General features: G+C 41.7%; 1 protein-coding gene across 3 annotated transcripts in view; it reads right to left on the reverse strand.

Moving 5' to 3' along the window:
• Positions 1 to 16,656, reverse strand: part of DNAJC13 (DnaJ heat shock protein family (Hsp40) member C13) — a 67,024-nt gene that overhangs the window by 24,369 nt on the left and 25,999 nt on the right. For 2 of the 3 annotated variants that reach the window (XR_014212403.1, XM_082192954.1), the window contains exons 19-30: positions 16,259 to 16,354; positions 15,924 to 16,067; positions 14,645 to 14,659; positions 13,894 to 13,976; positions 11,569 to 11,722; positions 5,407 to 5,510; positions 5,162 to 5,321; positions 4,017 to 4,079; positions 2,526 to 2,627; positions 2,236 to 2,340; positions 684 to 886; positions 97 to 181 (exon numbers count right to left, since the gene is read on the reverse strand). Coding sequence is in view for 2 of the 3 variants with exons in the window: in XM_082192954.1 (XP_082049080.1) it covers positions 97 to 181; positions 684 to 886; positions 2,236 to 2,340; positions 2,526 to 2,627; positions 4,017 to 4,079; positions 5,162 to 5,321; positions 5,407 to 5,510; positions 11,569 to 11,722; positions 13,894 to 13,976; positions 14,645 to 14,659; positions 15,924 to 16,067; positions 16,259 to 16,354 (1,314 nt within the window). In the remaining variant the exon portion in view is untranslated. The remainder of the gene's footprint in view (positions 1 to 96; positions 182 to 683; positions 887 to 2,235; positions 2,341 to 2,525; positions 2,628 to 4,016; positions 4,080 to 5,161; positions 5,322 to 5,406; positions 5,511 to 11,568; positions 11,723 to 13,893; positions 13,977 to 14,644; positions 14,660 to 15,923; positions 16,068 to 16,258; positions 16,355 to 16,656) is intronic. The other variant, XM_082192955.1, reaches the window with a different exon arrangement.

A 16,656-nucleotide genomic window follows, 5' to 3' on the forward strand; every position in this document is an offset into this window, starting at 1 on the left:
CATCAAAGTTCCAAGATTTCTTCTCTTTTCAAAAAGCAAAATATGCTGAAAAGCAAGCCATCTAAATCTTGACGTTCAGACTGCAGATCAGCTTACCTGAATGATGTGAGGAAGGCAAGTGCTGTCAGAAAGGAGCCTCTTCACTCTGGGCAAAGGCCTTATAATGGCATTATCCTGGTCTCTGAAAGGGAAGAAGTTTCCCTAATCAGCGTTTGAAGTGCACAATGGCCAGCTGGTACAGTGGTGCCTCAGGTTAAGTACTTAATTCGTTCCAGAGGTCCGTACTTAACCTGAAACTGTTCTTAACCTGAGGCACCACTTTAGCTAATGGGGTCTCCTTCTGCCGCACCGCTGGAGCACGATTTCGGTTCTCATCCTGAAGCAAAGTTCTTAACCCGAGGTACTATTTCTGAGTTAGCAGAGTCTGTAACCTGAAATGTATGTAACCTGAAGCGTATGCAACCCGAGGTACCACTGTACTGTAAAACAGGGTTACCCTCAAAGTGGTTGATACAGACCTCCTCAGGTCGATGGAACTGTGCAGGGGGTGAATAAAGGCTATGGGTGTTTGCGTGAAAAGAAAACCACAGAATTGTAGAGTTGGTAAGGACCCCAAGGATCTTCTAGTCCAACCCCCCACCTTCCCAACTCCCCCCCACCCCACTTCTTTGTTTACACCTTACCTACTGGGGAAATAGCTACACATTGTGACAAGCATGTTGAGGATAAGTGTAGCAAGGTCCGTCTCATTCAGCACAGCTTGCCCAGTGGCAAGTAGACACCATTTCAGCTGAGGGATAACTTGCAGCGGACGCCATCCATCCATGCCCTGGGCCCAGCACCTGGTTTTGGAAGTCAATACTCCTTTGGTCCACAGTTCCTGCATCTATGTTAGGAATGGATTGCCACAGAGAAAACAGAAAGCCATAATGCAGTTGTCTCTTTTAAACAAAAAAAAATTCCTTCCAGTAGCACTTTAAAGACCAACTAAGTTAGTTCTTGGTATGAGCTTTCGTGTGCATGCACACTTCTTCAGATACACTGAAACAGAAGTTGCCAGATCCTTCTGTATAGTGAGAAGGTGGGGAGGGGTATTACTCAGAAGGGTGGTGGGAATGGGAGATTGGCAGATAGCTGAGATGAGCCTGTTGACGACTCTTAACGACTGCAATAGGTCTTACAGGAAAAGGCAAGGGGTGAGAGGGTGAAAAATGGCTAAGTCATGTATAATGAGATAAGAATCCAATGTCTTTGTTCAGACCAGGTCTCTCCATGGTTTTAAGTTTGGTAATGAGTTGCAATTCAGCAGCTTCTCTTTCCAGTCTATTTCTGAAATTCCTTTGTAGTAAAACAGCTACTTTGAGATCTTGTATAGAATGTCCTGGGAGATTGAAGTGTTCTCCTACTGGTTTCTCTGTTTTGTGATTCTTGATGTCAGATTTATGTCCGTTTATTCTTTGGCGTAAGGCTTTTAAACTATGTCTTTAGGAAGTTGTGCTGAAGGCACTTTCGTTCCGACAATACCATACCCTTTAAACAACCTATCCCTGGATATCATATCAAGGCACTACAGAATTTTAGCAAACCTAAGAACTTTTGACCCAACCAAAATGGGCAATCAAACAGGTTATGGATCCGCTGAGGCCACAAATGGAAGACATTTGCAATGCAAATAGTGCCAAATGACTAAGAGGACTAAGTTTTTAAAAAGCAGTTGCTAGCAAATGTGCAGTACAAAAAAACCCCAAAAGCCAGTCAGGAAGAAATGGTAACATCCATTTGGCACAACCTGCCAGCCATTCTTTGTCAAATTCTCCCACTTCTGCAGACGCAAATGAAGGGATTAATAGGAGGTGCCCCACCTTTAGGGAATTGTCAACCAAGAAGTGGGACATTTCCCCTCCAAAGCAAACCATACAAACCACACAGCATGTGCTGGCTCTGAAATTATACCTGTTAATTGTGGAAGCTGAAATTCCCAAGAACAACAATGACCAAATGAGATATATCTATAAGCACATCCTTTCCTCAAGTGTTATGGGGCATGCTTTAACACAGCCTTTCTCAACCTGCTCTGAAACTCCCTGATCATTGGCCACGTTGGATGGGACTGATGGGGCGAGAGCCCCAAATATTTGAGGGTCACCAGAGTGAGGAAGGTTGCTCGAACAACGTTGTGCTTTTTGTGTTCGTTACCTTTGACTCAAAAGGCGCAACCGACACTTGAAAAGTTACCTCGTTCAAGCTGTATGGACCACTCCTCTCTTTGTCTGCATTGCCAAAGTACCACTCTTTTTCACTCTCTCTCTTCATATCAGGTGATGCTTCAATTACATTGCTCTTAAAAATGAAAAACAACAACCCCATTTAGAGTCAGAAACAACACACATATGAACTACTTTCACAGCGCTAAATGCTTCGATTTGAAGCTTATTTCATAGAAACTACAATATGGCTAAGGAGCTTTTTAATAACCCACTCCTAAATTATATACATGGAAGGAAAAGAAATTAAAGATGCCCTACTTGCAACGGCACGGTTGCCCGACTTGTGTGCAGATGGGCAAGAGTAAGGAGGTCCACGAGGATCCGAATGCCATTTGAATCCATGAGCTCCTTGACATTTTTCTGCAAGAAAGGGAAAACAATGGTCACGTGTGTTCAACTGTAACATAAGATACAAGATTAAGTGATTTAGTTCAGCATAATCCATTAACTTCATGCTACACAATTACCCAGACAGGCTACTTAATGACACTAATACACACAAATACATAAACTGATGTACAAACAAATACATCAGAACCTTTAAAATTAGCACACACTTATAAAAATCACAGATATATTCTAAGAGCCATAGCTATCTATTTTAATGGGGGGGACCACCCTTGATGTCTATTTTTACCTTATTCCTTAATACAAGAATAGAATTTATTTTATGGATTTGGGATTTTTAGCTGAGCCTATCTCTTAAAAGATCAGGACAGGTAAAATAAAAAACATACATATGAACTGTGTTTGTCCATGAAACATCTAAAATACTTTCTTAAAGCCAGTGGACTGACAGCTGGGGTAGCGCAGTCAGTAGAGCATGAGATTTTTAATTTCAGGGTCATGGGTTGGAACCCCACGTTGGGCAAATGATTCCTAGATTGCAGAGGGGTGGATTAATAGCAAATACCAAATAAATAATTGGTGTGACTTTTATAGGCCTTTCTGTTCAATATTAGTGATTCAAAGGGTGACAAACTAGAGTGGCTTACAATTTTCCAACCAAAAGTATCGTATCCTTTGTGAAATAAGGAAAATGTTAGGTGGAAGTGAAGTTACAGGGAACCAGGCAGAGGGCCTTTTCGACAGTGGCACCCTCACCCTCCCATCAGATGTCAAGGAGATAAAGAACAACACAATTTTTAGAAGATATCTGAAGGAAGCCCTGTATCGGGAAGTTTTTAATGTTTGACATTTTATTATTTTTTACATTTTGCTGGATGCCGCGCAGAGTGGCTGTGGAAACCCAGCCAGATGGGCGGGGTATAAATGAGAAAATCATTCTTATTATTATCTCCTTGTAAGACATGCAATATCCTCTCAGCAATTCAACATTTTAATGACATGGTTTTTGATCAAAATTGTAGTATCTCCTCCAATTCCATAACACAAATGAAAGAGAGTGACAAGATGTTTGGAGAAGGAGGCATTTATGAGCACCCCAAGCTACAAATAAATGCTGCTGTGCACGTACAGTGGTACCTCAGGTTACATACGCTTCAGACTCCGCTAACCCAGAAATACTGCTTCAGGTTAAGAACTTTGCTTCAGGATGAGAACAGAAATCGTGCTCCAGCTGCGCAGTAGCAGCAGAAGGCCCCATTAGCTAAAGTGGTGCTTCAGGTTAAGAACAATTTCAGGTTAAGAACGGACCTCTGGAACGAATTAAGTACTTAACCTGAGGTACCACTGTATTTAAATTTATTAAAAATGGCACAATTTATGCAGAAATGTGAGGTTGCTCACCTTGTTGAGAATCAGCTTGTTTAGGAACACTATCAATCGGTCCCGCTCAAGTCTATCAGTGCACTAGAGAAAAATACAGGAATAATAGGAAAAAGTCTGAAAATGTGCTACAATGTTATCATTAATTTAAGATTAAATATGCTGCTATGTTGAAGGCGCAATTATCCTCTTATCAGTGCTAGAAAGTGATCTACTAAAACATGGATGCACAAAAGCAAAGCAGATCTAGAGCTGAAACCAGAACTGAAGCAACTGTAGGGATTGCTCTCCAAAATGTACCATTTTAGCTCCTTTATTTTACTGCTCGCAAGTCTAAAGTGTAACCGTCAAAAAAGGATCAACACAGATGTGCCACTTGACCAGGCAGAACACGAAAAGCTAGTTGTCATTTTTTTATACTTAAAAGTTTACATGGTTTGTTTAGCTTCCTTAAAAGTTGAAGGTGCAAATGCTACAGTTAATCACATCCACTCTAAAGTAACTCAGAAAGGTTCAGCAAATTATAAAATTCTCAAAATAAGTATTTTTTTTAAAAAAAACTTTGTTCAAGTGCAAGTCTGAAGGACAAACCATAGGTCACTGACCATGTTCAGAAGTAGCATTATTGTGAACAAGCCTAGTTTTCTCCCAGACTCTCCCACAAGAATCTTTTGTTGAAGTTTGGCTTCAACACTAACTATGGTTTTAAAGCATAGCGTTATAGCACAAACCCCAATTCAGACCAAAAAAAGAGAGTCAGAGTTCAGCAGGAGTTTCTGAAACTCCCCCAAGTTATGTTGGAGCGGGGAGAAACAGGTCAAACTCAGAGGAGGCTAGAATTAAACCATGACATCTCACCAGAGCAATCAGTGGCGTGCGGTGAATTTTTTCGTAAGGGAACAGTTAGGGCAAGAAACACCAGCTTGTAAGGGCAATTGGGGGGGGGGGCTGATGTCACGCCTGTGAGCATTGCACCTCCCTCCCTAAGTCAGGCAGAAGCTTCCTGGGGTTTGGGAACGAGGCACCATGGGAACAATTAGGGGACTAGTCTAGTCCTCTTAGTCCAATGGCCACATGGCATTGTTAACTGAAATTCCAAAAAAACAAACTTCAATATGCCTGCTCTGCTCTCCCAAATTGTATGCTGTAATTTAAAAAATGCTTACCCTCTCCAACATCCCTATAATATATTTAGTGTCGCTAAACGGGCCAATCTCCTCGTGGCATCTTCCATAAACAATGGCCAAGGCTTGCAAACAGAGGCATTTCATACTTATTTTAGGAGTGAGCAGGAAACGGTGATACAACTCATTGAAAAATTCATACCTGTAGGAAGAAAAAGGTAGAACAAAAGGTTTATTATGCAGAAAATTAAGATTTCAGAGGGAATATTAAGTTAATAGTAACTCACGATTTCTTTATCGCTCCACTGTCTTCACTTTCATCTTCTTCCAACAGCAATCTCAAGTAATAATCCCCTATTTTGATTTCATCAGACAGGCATTCATACTTCACCTTTTGAAAAGAAAAATAAGATACAGGAAGTGAGCAAAAGTTCCTGACATAATTGCTAAGGAATCAAGGTTGTGTGGTGGGAACATAACAAAGAATCAACAAACTGGTCAGTTATAATACTCTATTTTACATTTTAGTTTGTAAGCTAAAACATACATTGAAGAAAAACCCACCATACATATATGAACCTCATCAACAGAGAGAGAATGGATTGTGTTTGTATGTGCCAGAAGATTAGCTTAAAATACTCAGTTTAAGATATTCAAGATAAGCTTTTCTGAAACACCTATGTATCAGGCAGTTTTCCACACCTGATAATAAATAGGAGGTATTATTTGACTAAAATAGTCTGATCGATTTAAAACGTTGCTTTAAAAGAGGACCCCAATTAACTGCATTAAAAATATTATTTGTAAATAAAGAGTATAGATGACAAACACCATCTTAGAAGCGGTGCATCCCTCGTACGCAAAAAAGGGAAGGGGGAGAGCTGTTATATCAGGGTGCTTGCTATGGTGTCGAGAACCAGCTCGACATCAGTAAGAAAATCAGTCTCACACCAAGATGACTTGAAGAAAAAGCTTTGGCTTTTGCCGTGCAATGTTTATTGTGCGCAGTGAAAATAATTCATCCTCTCTCCTCCAGCACAGCGCTTGTTCTGTCCCGTACTCAACAAAGTAACAATCAAAAGGAATGCAACCTTGCCCTTGCCCACAAACAAAGAGAGTGTTATGCTACGTGAGCCAATCATTTAGTCTAGCATGAGGTGTTCACGCGCTCATCATGCTCTTAACAATATCTCGTGCTGTAAAATCACTCTGCAATAATAAGAACTCTGCTCATGCTCTTATGTACAAGCAATCATTTTCCCACATGCCCTCTTTTCTTGTTTATATTATAAGAGGGGCCCTTAATCAAAGTCGCATTCCCATTACTTAAGCGTTTATATTTTGCAACATAAATTCCCCTTGTAATCTGTGTGGTGGGCCGTGGTCGATACCACCATGCAGTACATTGGGAAATCAAAAAAAAGCAAGCATTGAATACAATAACACACCATAATAAAACCAACAATACATGCAATTACAATCAATAATATTTTTCTTAACCATAATCTATTAGGTAACCAAGAAAATAACCAGTCCCATGGATCAAAACCTTCAGGTGGATTCAAAGGATTATGGGCTATCATTTGTTCCATATAATCAATAATAGCGGATATATTGGTTGATTGATCAGTTATATACATACAACAATGAGAATGAATTAAGGCATAAATTCCACCTTTAGAGGCAAGGATTACATTTAAAGCATAAAAAATTTATAAAACAACTTCTCTTATTTCTGACATTTCTGTGTTAATCATTTTTAAAGCCAAGATAGTAGAATTAAACAAGGCTTCAATCCAGTTTGCCAGTCTATGCAAATCACGGTAATTCATCCCTACACCTAAAGAGGGAAAAGGGGATCTAGAGATGGCTGTTCCTGTATAATGAGAAATAGGTGATTATACTTCCCTTCTGTTACGCAAACGAACCTCTGGGAGCTTATCTATCAGGGGTATCAATATTCCTAGAGTATAGGTTCCAGAAAAGGCAAAGGGGATTTCTTTGTAGGCCCTTGTGCCACAAAATAACCATAAATCAGATTGAAGCAAACATGTAGATTTACTGCTCTTTCTCATCCAGTTGAACCAAACATAAAAATCTGTACACGCAGCCTGTTGGTCATAAGTCATGTAGGTTGTGACATTATTAACTAAAACTTTTGGCCTATCACTCATAGTTGTAACATTAAGAAAACAAGAAGATCCATTAACATACTCATAGGTCCAATTACAATATGGATAATGACCTAAATTTTTTTTGCTATTATGATTAAAACGAAAACAATAAGGCACTATTTTTACAAGCGATAAAAAAAAACTGGGGGTGAACTTATACGATCATCCTTCATATTATTGCTAATCTTACATGAAGCATTTACTGGAATGCTAGAATACCACCACCAAAAAAACAAAAAACAACTCAAAGCTTTTTAAAGCTTTTCAAAATCATTTTTCTCAGCAGCTAAAGGCACTAGCCAAGCATATTCCGCTTGCTGTAACTAAAAAGCTTGCAACAAGGTCGAGAACAGAGCCCATTGTCTTCGGAGGCCTTGCTAAAAAACCATATTGCAACTTGCTTTCTGTCCGGGAACCATGCCAAAGCACAAAAATGAAACAACTTGAACACACTAAAATCCCCTCACCCCCTCCCTTGCCAAGAGTCCACAATAGTTCCAAGACAGCCCTCTGTACATGCTCAGGGGAACACATCATAGGGCAGGACTCCTGAGGGAGGAGAAAAAAAAATCTGGGGGGTAAAATCCAAGTGATGCCAATAAGGATGAGAATGGTAAATTAGTCCAATGGCTGTTTCCGAGCAACCTGTGTGATATTTCGTGGCTCGATTATTGGCATGTAAAAACCACAATCCAGAAGAAGTCACACAACCATTTCTGCAGATACAGGAGCCCATTTGCTGTAAATAAGTCTGATGTATTGCTCCTTGTACTGCTGAGTCAAAAGTCCAAGCCCAATGAAGTGTGGTGACACAGATGGGATGGTTGCTATTAGGAGGCAAAACCCAAGCGATGCCAGTCCAGCAAGGACATCTTTCAAAGCCAGGCTCACTTCCCAAACAAGAGGCAGCAAAACTGTAATGATGTTTGGTGGTTGAAGTGGCTTCCCAAGAAAAAGGGGGGCCAATGCAGTAGGGGTGAAGATGGCCTTTCAGCATGCCAGGAAACACTGGAACAGCTGTGGAAGAGCTTCTTCCATTGCAGAGGTGATTGTGATCTTGTCTGCTGGATCCTTATGTCCTTTAAGGGCAGAAAATAGTGGAGACAAAGTGGAGGTGGGCAGGTCCAAATAACTCTTTATCCAATTCAGCTGTCCAAGAATTTGTTGTAAATCCACCAGTTTAAGATGATCAGGGAACTGTAGTTGAGGCGTAACTGGAATGGCTGCAGATGCTGTCAGCTTGTGTCCCAGGTACGTAATGGGTAAGGTCCGCTGGAGTTTTTCCTTAGCCATTGTCAATCCAACAGGTTTTATCCTTTGCAGGATTTTGGGACACGGCGGAGGACAAGGCCGTGGCTAGCAGGCCGTGGCTAGCAGTGCCCACTGACTGGCAGGCTTTAAGCATATCAGCAATGGCTATATTTGATGTTGCCATTAGAAGGCTCAGCGCTTGCTTACAGTCCTCATTTCCATTAGCGAACGCAAGCTGGCGTACAATCAGTTCTTGTGCTGCCAGGTCCTGAACTTGCCGCTTGAAGGTATTATACAAGCGATCAACAAATTGTCCATAGGGCTTTGCAGGGCCCTGTCTGATGCTGTCCCACCGGCCATTTCGCTCAGTCTTGTCATCAGGGACAGAGGCCAAAGCCTCTTGGGCAGCAGTTGTAGTGGCCTCCCAATACTGAGAATGGAGAGTTAGCTGTTGGGCAGCAGTAAGAAAATTGCCTCCTCCCGTTAACCCATCGAGGACATCGGTTTGGGTCAGCATGACGGGGGCTGGGGGTGCAGGAGCAATCACAGGAAAGAGATTTGGAGTATCAGCATCAAAAGGCAGCAACGGAGCGGCAGCACTGAGAGATCTTTGAAGAGGAATGGTAGGAGCGGTGCCAAATGCCTTGAGTGGAGGAGGTGGAAGAGCGGGGGGTGCTGAATGCGAAGAATGCAGAGGAGGGACGACAGGAGCCGAAGGAGGAAAAATGTCTGCCTGTTTAGGAGGCTGATAAGACAGTGCTTCTGAAGGCAGCATGAGGACTGGGAGGGGGGGCAAAGGAGCTGAAGCAGCGGCCAGGAGGAGATTTGTAGGAGTTAGGCTTGAGATAGCCTTATAAACCTTACAGCAGGCATGCAAAACGTTGACATCAATCTGAGGATGGTTTTGGAAAAATTGTCCTATTTTTTCCCAGTCTTTTAAATGATAACCAGGGACAGTGGGTATCCAAGGCTTCTATAAGGGACTTCAGATCAGCATCTGAGACAATGAAGCTGTTGCTGGCCAAGAGAAATTTAAGGTCTTCAAAAAACTTTTTCTGTGGTGGAGAGAGAGACTGCCCCATAATGGCAAAAGAAAGGGAGCACTCACCGGGATCCTAAAAAAGGATGAAGGATGCGTCTGCAGCCCTTGCCGGGCGAGATAAGTGCTGATAAGTCCTTAACGTAGTCCAGAATCACACACACACGGGAGCACTCACCAGGGATCCACTACGTGGATGAACGACGCGTCTGCAGCCCTTGCCGGGGCGAGGTGAGGCTGAACATTGTAAAACAGCATGAAGTCCGAGATAAATCACACGGGGCACCAAATGTTGAGAACCAGCTCGACATCAGTAAGAAAATCAGTCTCACACCAAGATGACTTGAAGAAAAAGCTTTGGCTTTTGCCGTGCAATGTTTATTGTGCGCAGTGAAAATAATTCATCCTCTCTCCTCCAGCACAGCGCTTGTTCTGTCCCGTACTCAACAAAGTAACAATCAAAAGGAATGCAACCTTGCCCTTGCCCACAAACAAAGAGAGTGTTATGCTACGTGAGCCAATCATTTAGTCTAGCATGAGGTGTTCACGCGCTCATCATGCTCTTAACAATATCTCGTGCTGTAAAATCACTCTGCAATAATAAGAACTCTGCTCATGCTCTTATGTACAAGCAATCATTTTCCCACACTATGGCACAGCCACAACATCTAAAAGCAAAGTGTATGTTTTCTTCCTTTAGAACTGTTGCTCTTTTTGTCAGTTTAAATGAAATCATCAAAAGACTAGGGCTGCAATCCTATCTGGGAGTAAAGGTAAAGAACCCCTGGACAGTTAAGTCCAGTTGAATTCAACTATGGGGTGTGGCACTCATCTCGCTTTCAGGCCGAGGGAGCTGGCGTTTGTCTGCAGACATCTTTTTCGTGTCATGTGGCCAGCATGATTACATTGTTCCTGGTGCAACGGGCCACTGTGACGGAAGCTAGAGCGCATGGAAACACTGCTTACTGCTGCAGTCATTTATTATTATTATTATTATTATTATTATTATTATTATTATTATTATTAATATTATTATCTGGGCAGAATGATTGGGGTGGAAACGCACCTTCAGGTATACTGGGCCGAGGCTGTAGTACCAATTTATCTACTTGTGGTAGTATGCTTTCGAACTGTAGCTGGGACAAAGCAATGGGAGCTCACCCCACTGCGTGGATTTGAACTGCTGACCTTACGATTGGCAAGCCCAAGAGGCTCAGTGGTTTAGACTGCAGCGCCACTTGCGTCCTTATCTGGGAGTAAGCTCCACTGAACTGAAAAGGTCTTGTTTCAGATTAGAAATGCTCAAGTAAAATTAGAGCAACGACAAAATAAAATCAGTAAGATGAACTGATTAAATTTCTTTGCTATAATGACAGTCCCAGTAATTACTGTAAGCAGGAACTGCGCGGATATAAAATTTTCATTATGTAAAGGTCACTGAACTGTATAAAGCTATTTCTTTTTTTTCTTTCATATAATTTTTATAAAATTTTCTGTTTTACAATTTAAAATACTCATTTTACATCCTTAAGGTATCAATGACTTATCTTCTTCTTTCCATGGTTCATTTTACATATCATAAATCCCTGCATATTTTACATAAACTATACCATTCAGTATTCCATTATTGCATCCATCCAAACTTATTTACACTGTTGAATTTATCTCAATGCTGCCAGCGTTTTCAGCTGTACACAATTATTTCCCATATATTCAATAAATGTTTTTTAATCTTCTGTAAACGTATGTTCTTCTTGTTCTCTTATTCTACATGTTAAGTCTGCAAGCTGAGTAAGGTCCCAACCAAAGAAGAATGGCAACTTAAGTTGACAGAATCTGCAGACTATATAAAGCTATTTCAAACTGAAGCTTGCTTTTTATTCTAGCATCTGTAAGTAACAGCACACGTATCCAGGTATCAATACAGGGATGTTCAAAATCAACGATGACTTTACATGAAACACAAGCGCTTTGTAAAGGCGTACCTCAAATTCATGGTGATTCCAGGAGATGACATTAGCACTGCCAAGTTCTCTGTCGATCTGAAATGCCCGCATCTCAGACTCCAGGGTATCTCTTAGTTCTTCCCGCGTTTTGAAATTCCAAATCAAATTGGATCTAGCATGATCTTGGAGAAATCTTAGTACAGAAACACATGGGAAGCAGATTGTGTGTAGCATTTAACTACATGTTATGGGGGGGGGGACTAAATTTCTGAATTTAAAGCACCCACCCACTGGTAACAGTACTGGAAAGTATCAAACTGGCAACCGTGACTCACCAAGGACTAAACTAATATGTACTATGTAGTATATTCTGCTACATATATCTACAGATCTGAAAACTGCTCAGCAATTAGCATTCAAGCTAGCCAGTGTCAGCATCGCCCTTGAGCCAGTGCCACTAACTGGACTCATCCACTTCAGCCCTGACTGGGCTAGGCGAGCTGGGTAGCACTTCCAGAGACCACCTTCTGCACAGGAACAGGTCAAAGTGCTGTGGACTCACAGCTTAGAGTTGTGAGCACCGGATTCACTTCCACAAGAAGACAGTCGTCGCACAGCAGAGTATAGCAGAGCATAAACGACTCGGAGAGCAGCTCTGTAGAATATCTTCTTTATTCTATCTACAACTATAATACACAACTATATACAGAGCTAAGTGAGGTCTAAACGAAAAATGCTGAACTGCACTGAGTGTCTGCAGCTGCTCTTAGCAGCAACCTTATCTATACACACGATCTCTCTCTAACACTCAGTCTCTCTCTCTCTTTCTGCTCTCTTTGATGTGATGCTGGAGCGGAATAAGTAGTGAGCAGAAAACCGGCCCTCCTCTCTGGAGAATCAGCAGAGAACATCAGCAGATTCTTGGATATGGGAGGGGTGAAATCTACTCAGCCAGATGCTACTCTATACCAACTACAGTGGTACCTCCGTATATGTCCGCCCCGTCCAGCATCCATTTCGGCGGACGTCCGCGGCAAACCAGGAAAGGCTTAAATCTGGGTTTGCCGCTCGTGCATGAGAAGTGCTAAATTGCGCTTCACGCATGCGCAGAAACACAAACCGCTCTGCGTGTTTGCACAGAGCGGCGCTTTGTTGAGCACACTTTTCGTCGAGTGTCTGGGGCTCTGGAATGGATCCCGGACTCAAAACAAGGTACCACTGTATAGTTTTAAAGCCAACTTAAATCAATAACTTGAATGTTTGAACAAATGTAAAATAATTTAAAACTTTTTAAATTGTATTGCCCGCTTTTGGTGTTGTAAGGCAAGATATACATTAAAAAAGAAACATAAAGTATGTTTCAAACTTGTAATCCACACGCTATCTAGCTCAGGATAGCAAGTAAATAATGCTGACAGTCAGTTCAGGCAGTTTCAGTCCCTTTTATTGTATGTGTAGCTTTGGTGTAGTGGTTAAGAGCGGTAGAGTCGTAATCTGGGGAACCGGGTTCTCATGTCCACTCCTCCACATGCAGCTGCTGGGTGACCTTGGGCTAGTCACGCTTCTTTGAAGTCTCTCAGCCCCACTCACCTCACAGAGTGTTTGTTGTGGGGGAGGAAGGGAAAGGCTTTGAGACTCCTTCAGGTAGTGATAAAGCAGGATATCAAATCCAAACTCTTCTTAAAGTTACAAACTATGTGCTTAAAGTAATGCACATTTAATAGGAATTAAGGGCAACAATCCCCAGAACCACTTAATGATATTCCCCCTGTTGTGTTTTTAAAATGGCTTTGCACCCTCCTTCTATAAAAGTGAGCATCTTTTTGAAACTTGGGGAAACCTCAAAAGGTTGATTGCAACAAACCTCGGCAGCTGCTATTTAAAAAAGCAGAGTGTGCATCCCATTGGCGCATGAGCATTCCTACCCAGGTTTCTCTAAATCTTCCTAAAGCACACTTCATTTCTGCAACGCACATTTCTCACAAAAGTGGCATTGCTCCAATTTTGATCTGACACGCAGTTCTTCTAATCTATACCAAAACAGGGGCGAGGGCCTGATCATTACCCCTTTTAGCAACCTTCCAGGAGCCATACATGCTTTGTGGGCGTGGAGGGGAGGCAGTGCTGGAGACAAAAGTGGGCAGCACAATGAATGCAGATTTTACCTTTGTACCTCGTTTTGACACACATTCAAACATCCCTCTCTAGCCTCCATTCTGGCAAGCACAAGTCACTATCTGAGTTCCAGGCCACATTCCAGCCAGGCAAGGGAGAAACAAGGCCAGTGAAGATTTGTGACCGAGGGAGGGTTCAAAGGGCCAAAGAGAGGTTGCCCATCCCTGGGCTAAAGCAAAAGAATTGTACCTGTAATAGAAGAGATCCCAGTTTGCTTGTATTTTTATCCTTTGCCTTCGTTTCCTCAGTATGACTGGCTTTTGATTAATGTTCTGCAAAGGAAGATTTGTGAATCCAAAACTGTCAACATGCTGTGAGATGAGATCACATAGATTCCAATAAACTAAACAAAAAGTTAAATGTGTTATGTTCTACTCCAAGATAGTTCTGTCTCATTGCTAAAATGAGACACATTTTTCCTACCTAAAGCAACAAAGTGGGGGTGTTAGAAAACAAGAATGAACAACTTTACCAGCATGTACCAATCATATAAAAATTAAGAGAGCAAATCAAGTAAGGCCAGAGGGCCACTTGACTGTGACCTGGCTATCTCTTTGATTACACTTCACTGCCAATGAGTCCAACCTCATTGGATCAGGTACTGTGGGAGCAATGCAATAAGACCACAACTGTGTTACAGAATAAATGTGCATGCAGGAAAACCACATCTTTAGACTGTTACCAAAATGAATGGGAATGACAAGACAATCAATCATGCCTGTTAAATCTGGAATGGTGTAACTAGAACTGGATGAATTGGCGAGTAGAGGATTACTTCCTTGCAGAATGGAGACATAAAGGAGCAGCTCAGAAGAATGCAAGCCAAACTTGAACGAGAAATAGTTCAAACTAACATATACAGACAGACAGGTCACTACATGCCAGGTATAATTCAAGACCATCTACACTCTACAGAAGGGAGTAAGGACTCAAGACTCACCATATTATTTCTGTCCTGGTAGTATTTGGGAAGTAGAAAGAAAAACAAAAGTTGAATTTTTAACAAAAGCTCCTCTCACATGTTTGAATACCTAGAATAATCATCTACAAGAAACCTTCCAAGGTAACTTCATCACAGAATAGAATCCTCAAATTCACCCCCAGATTCTACAGCCCATAAGTAGCTAAACACAAGACTATTTGGCAGTTAACCGTAAGGCAATGTAATTGTAGCTCTGGAAAATCTAGCTACAGTCCCCATATAATGTGTTATCTACGAAGCGACTCAACAGAAAGACCACCTGTAAACCAAAATGGAAGCCATGCCCCATTTCTCAACCTGTCACATAAAGTTTTGATATAACAGCTATATAATTTGATGTGAAGCTAAGTGGGTTGTTTTTTTTTGGTCTTCATTTATTTCAGGTCAAGTACTTTGGACAAAGTACTTGCATACGATGCCCTGCATAAGATGCATCACCCCTTATTCCCTGCCAAGTCAACAGCAAGTCCAATGACAAGCCCTCACACAACAAAATGAAAGCACATTTGACAAACAGGCCATTGCGATTTAGACTTCTGTTTGTCCGAGATGCCAAAGTGCAGAATGCCAGAAGAATCATAAGTAAACCAAATGCACAAAAGAATACCAGATAAAAGCATGGGAAAGCAGGATCCAGATCCTGGAAAGAGGAATCCAAGAGGGAGCAGGGATCTAAATCACACCACTGCCCCGCCACACTTATCTAACCACCGTTCATCAAGCACCACTAACAGTACATTTGGCATCAAGGAAGAGTAGCAAATTTTACCACCGCACAGCAGGCACAGAAGGCTGTGAAACTTCACAATTGCTAAAAGAAGGAAGGTAGGAAAGAGGTAAAATGAATGGACAGCTTTGGTCCAATGTTACTGAAAGTATTAGGAAAGGAAGCAGCAGGTCATGCATTCTACAAGGAGCGTACCAGTTGCCCAAGCTCAAAAGGTGAAAGTATGGCAGGAGCACTGCAGAACTCACACTATTTTGACCTTCTTTTTTGAGACCACAAAGAGCACTGATGTTCATTATGCAAGTCCAGTCATCACCTTTAATGGAGAAATCCTCTCCCCCACCCCTGCAAATTTCTCTTTGGATAAAAATGTATTTGGAACTTAATTAAATGCACAAAGATACCAATAAAATAAAAGCTAAGTCTTCTTCGTTAACTTTTCGGGTGGTACTATATAAAAAAAAAAGCATTGGTGCTTAGAGTGCAAAGGCAGAGGATTAAGCGTATTACCTCTTTCTGAGCTATACCCATTTTGTCTCTCCAGTGCATCAATACCAAATCCACCTTCTCTTTGGCAAATTTTTCAACTTCTTTAGCAGCTTTTCCTGCAAGCCTTTGCCACTCTGGCACTTTATTAAATTTTCCGTATTGATCCTGCAGAACAAAGCTCATCGTTAATCCAAATTAATTTCACGGGAAATGCGAGATGAAACACTGAAATATGTTGCAATGATTATATCCAAGGCTGCCTCGTCCTCAGATCATGCGCCATGTAGGGCACTAAGCAAGAACAATGCAAAGGAAGGGAATTCCAGCCTCTTAAAGGTGGAGCATGTCATACTTACATTTGCAATTTTTAAGTTATCCCTAATATGCATCCGGTCAGCATCTTTTTCAGGAACAGGGTCGCTACTGTCCAGGTATAAGAGCAGGCCTGCGGGCTAAAACCACAAAAAAGCTTCAAGTTTCTTGAGTCGAAGAACATATGTTTATTAACAAAACCAGAGTGGTGCATGCTCTAGTTATCTCCCGCTTGGACTACTGCAATGCACTCTATGTGGGGCATTTGAAGGTGACCCGGAAACTACAATTAATTTAGAATGTGGCAGCTAGACTGGTGACAGCGAATGGCTGCCGAGACCACATAACACCAGTATTGAAAGACCGACATTGGCTCCCAGTACGTTTCCAAGCACAATTCAAAGTGTTGGTGCTGACCTTTAAAGCCCTAAACAGCCTCAGC

The sequence above is a fragment of the Podarcis vaucheri genome, assembly GCF_965113315.1.
Source record: "Podarcis vaucheri genome assembly, chromosome: 12".
Lineage (NCBI taxonomy): Eukaryota > Metazoa > Chordata > Lepidosauria > Squamata > Lacertidae > Podarcis > Podarcis vaucheri.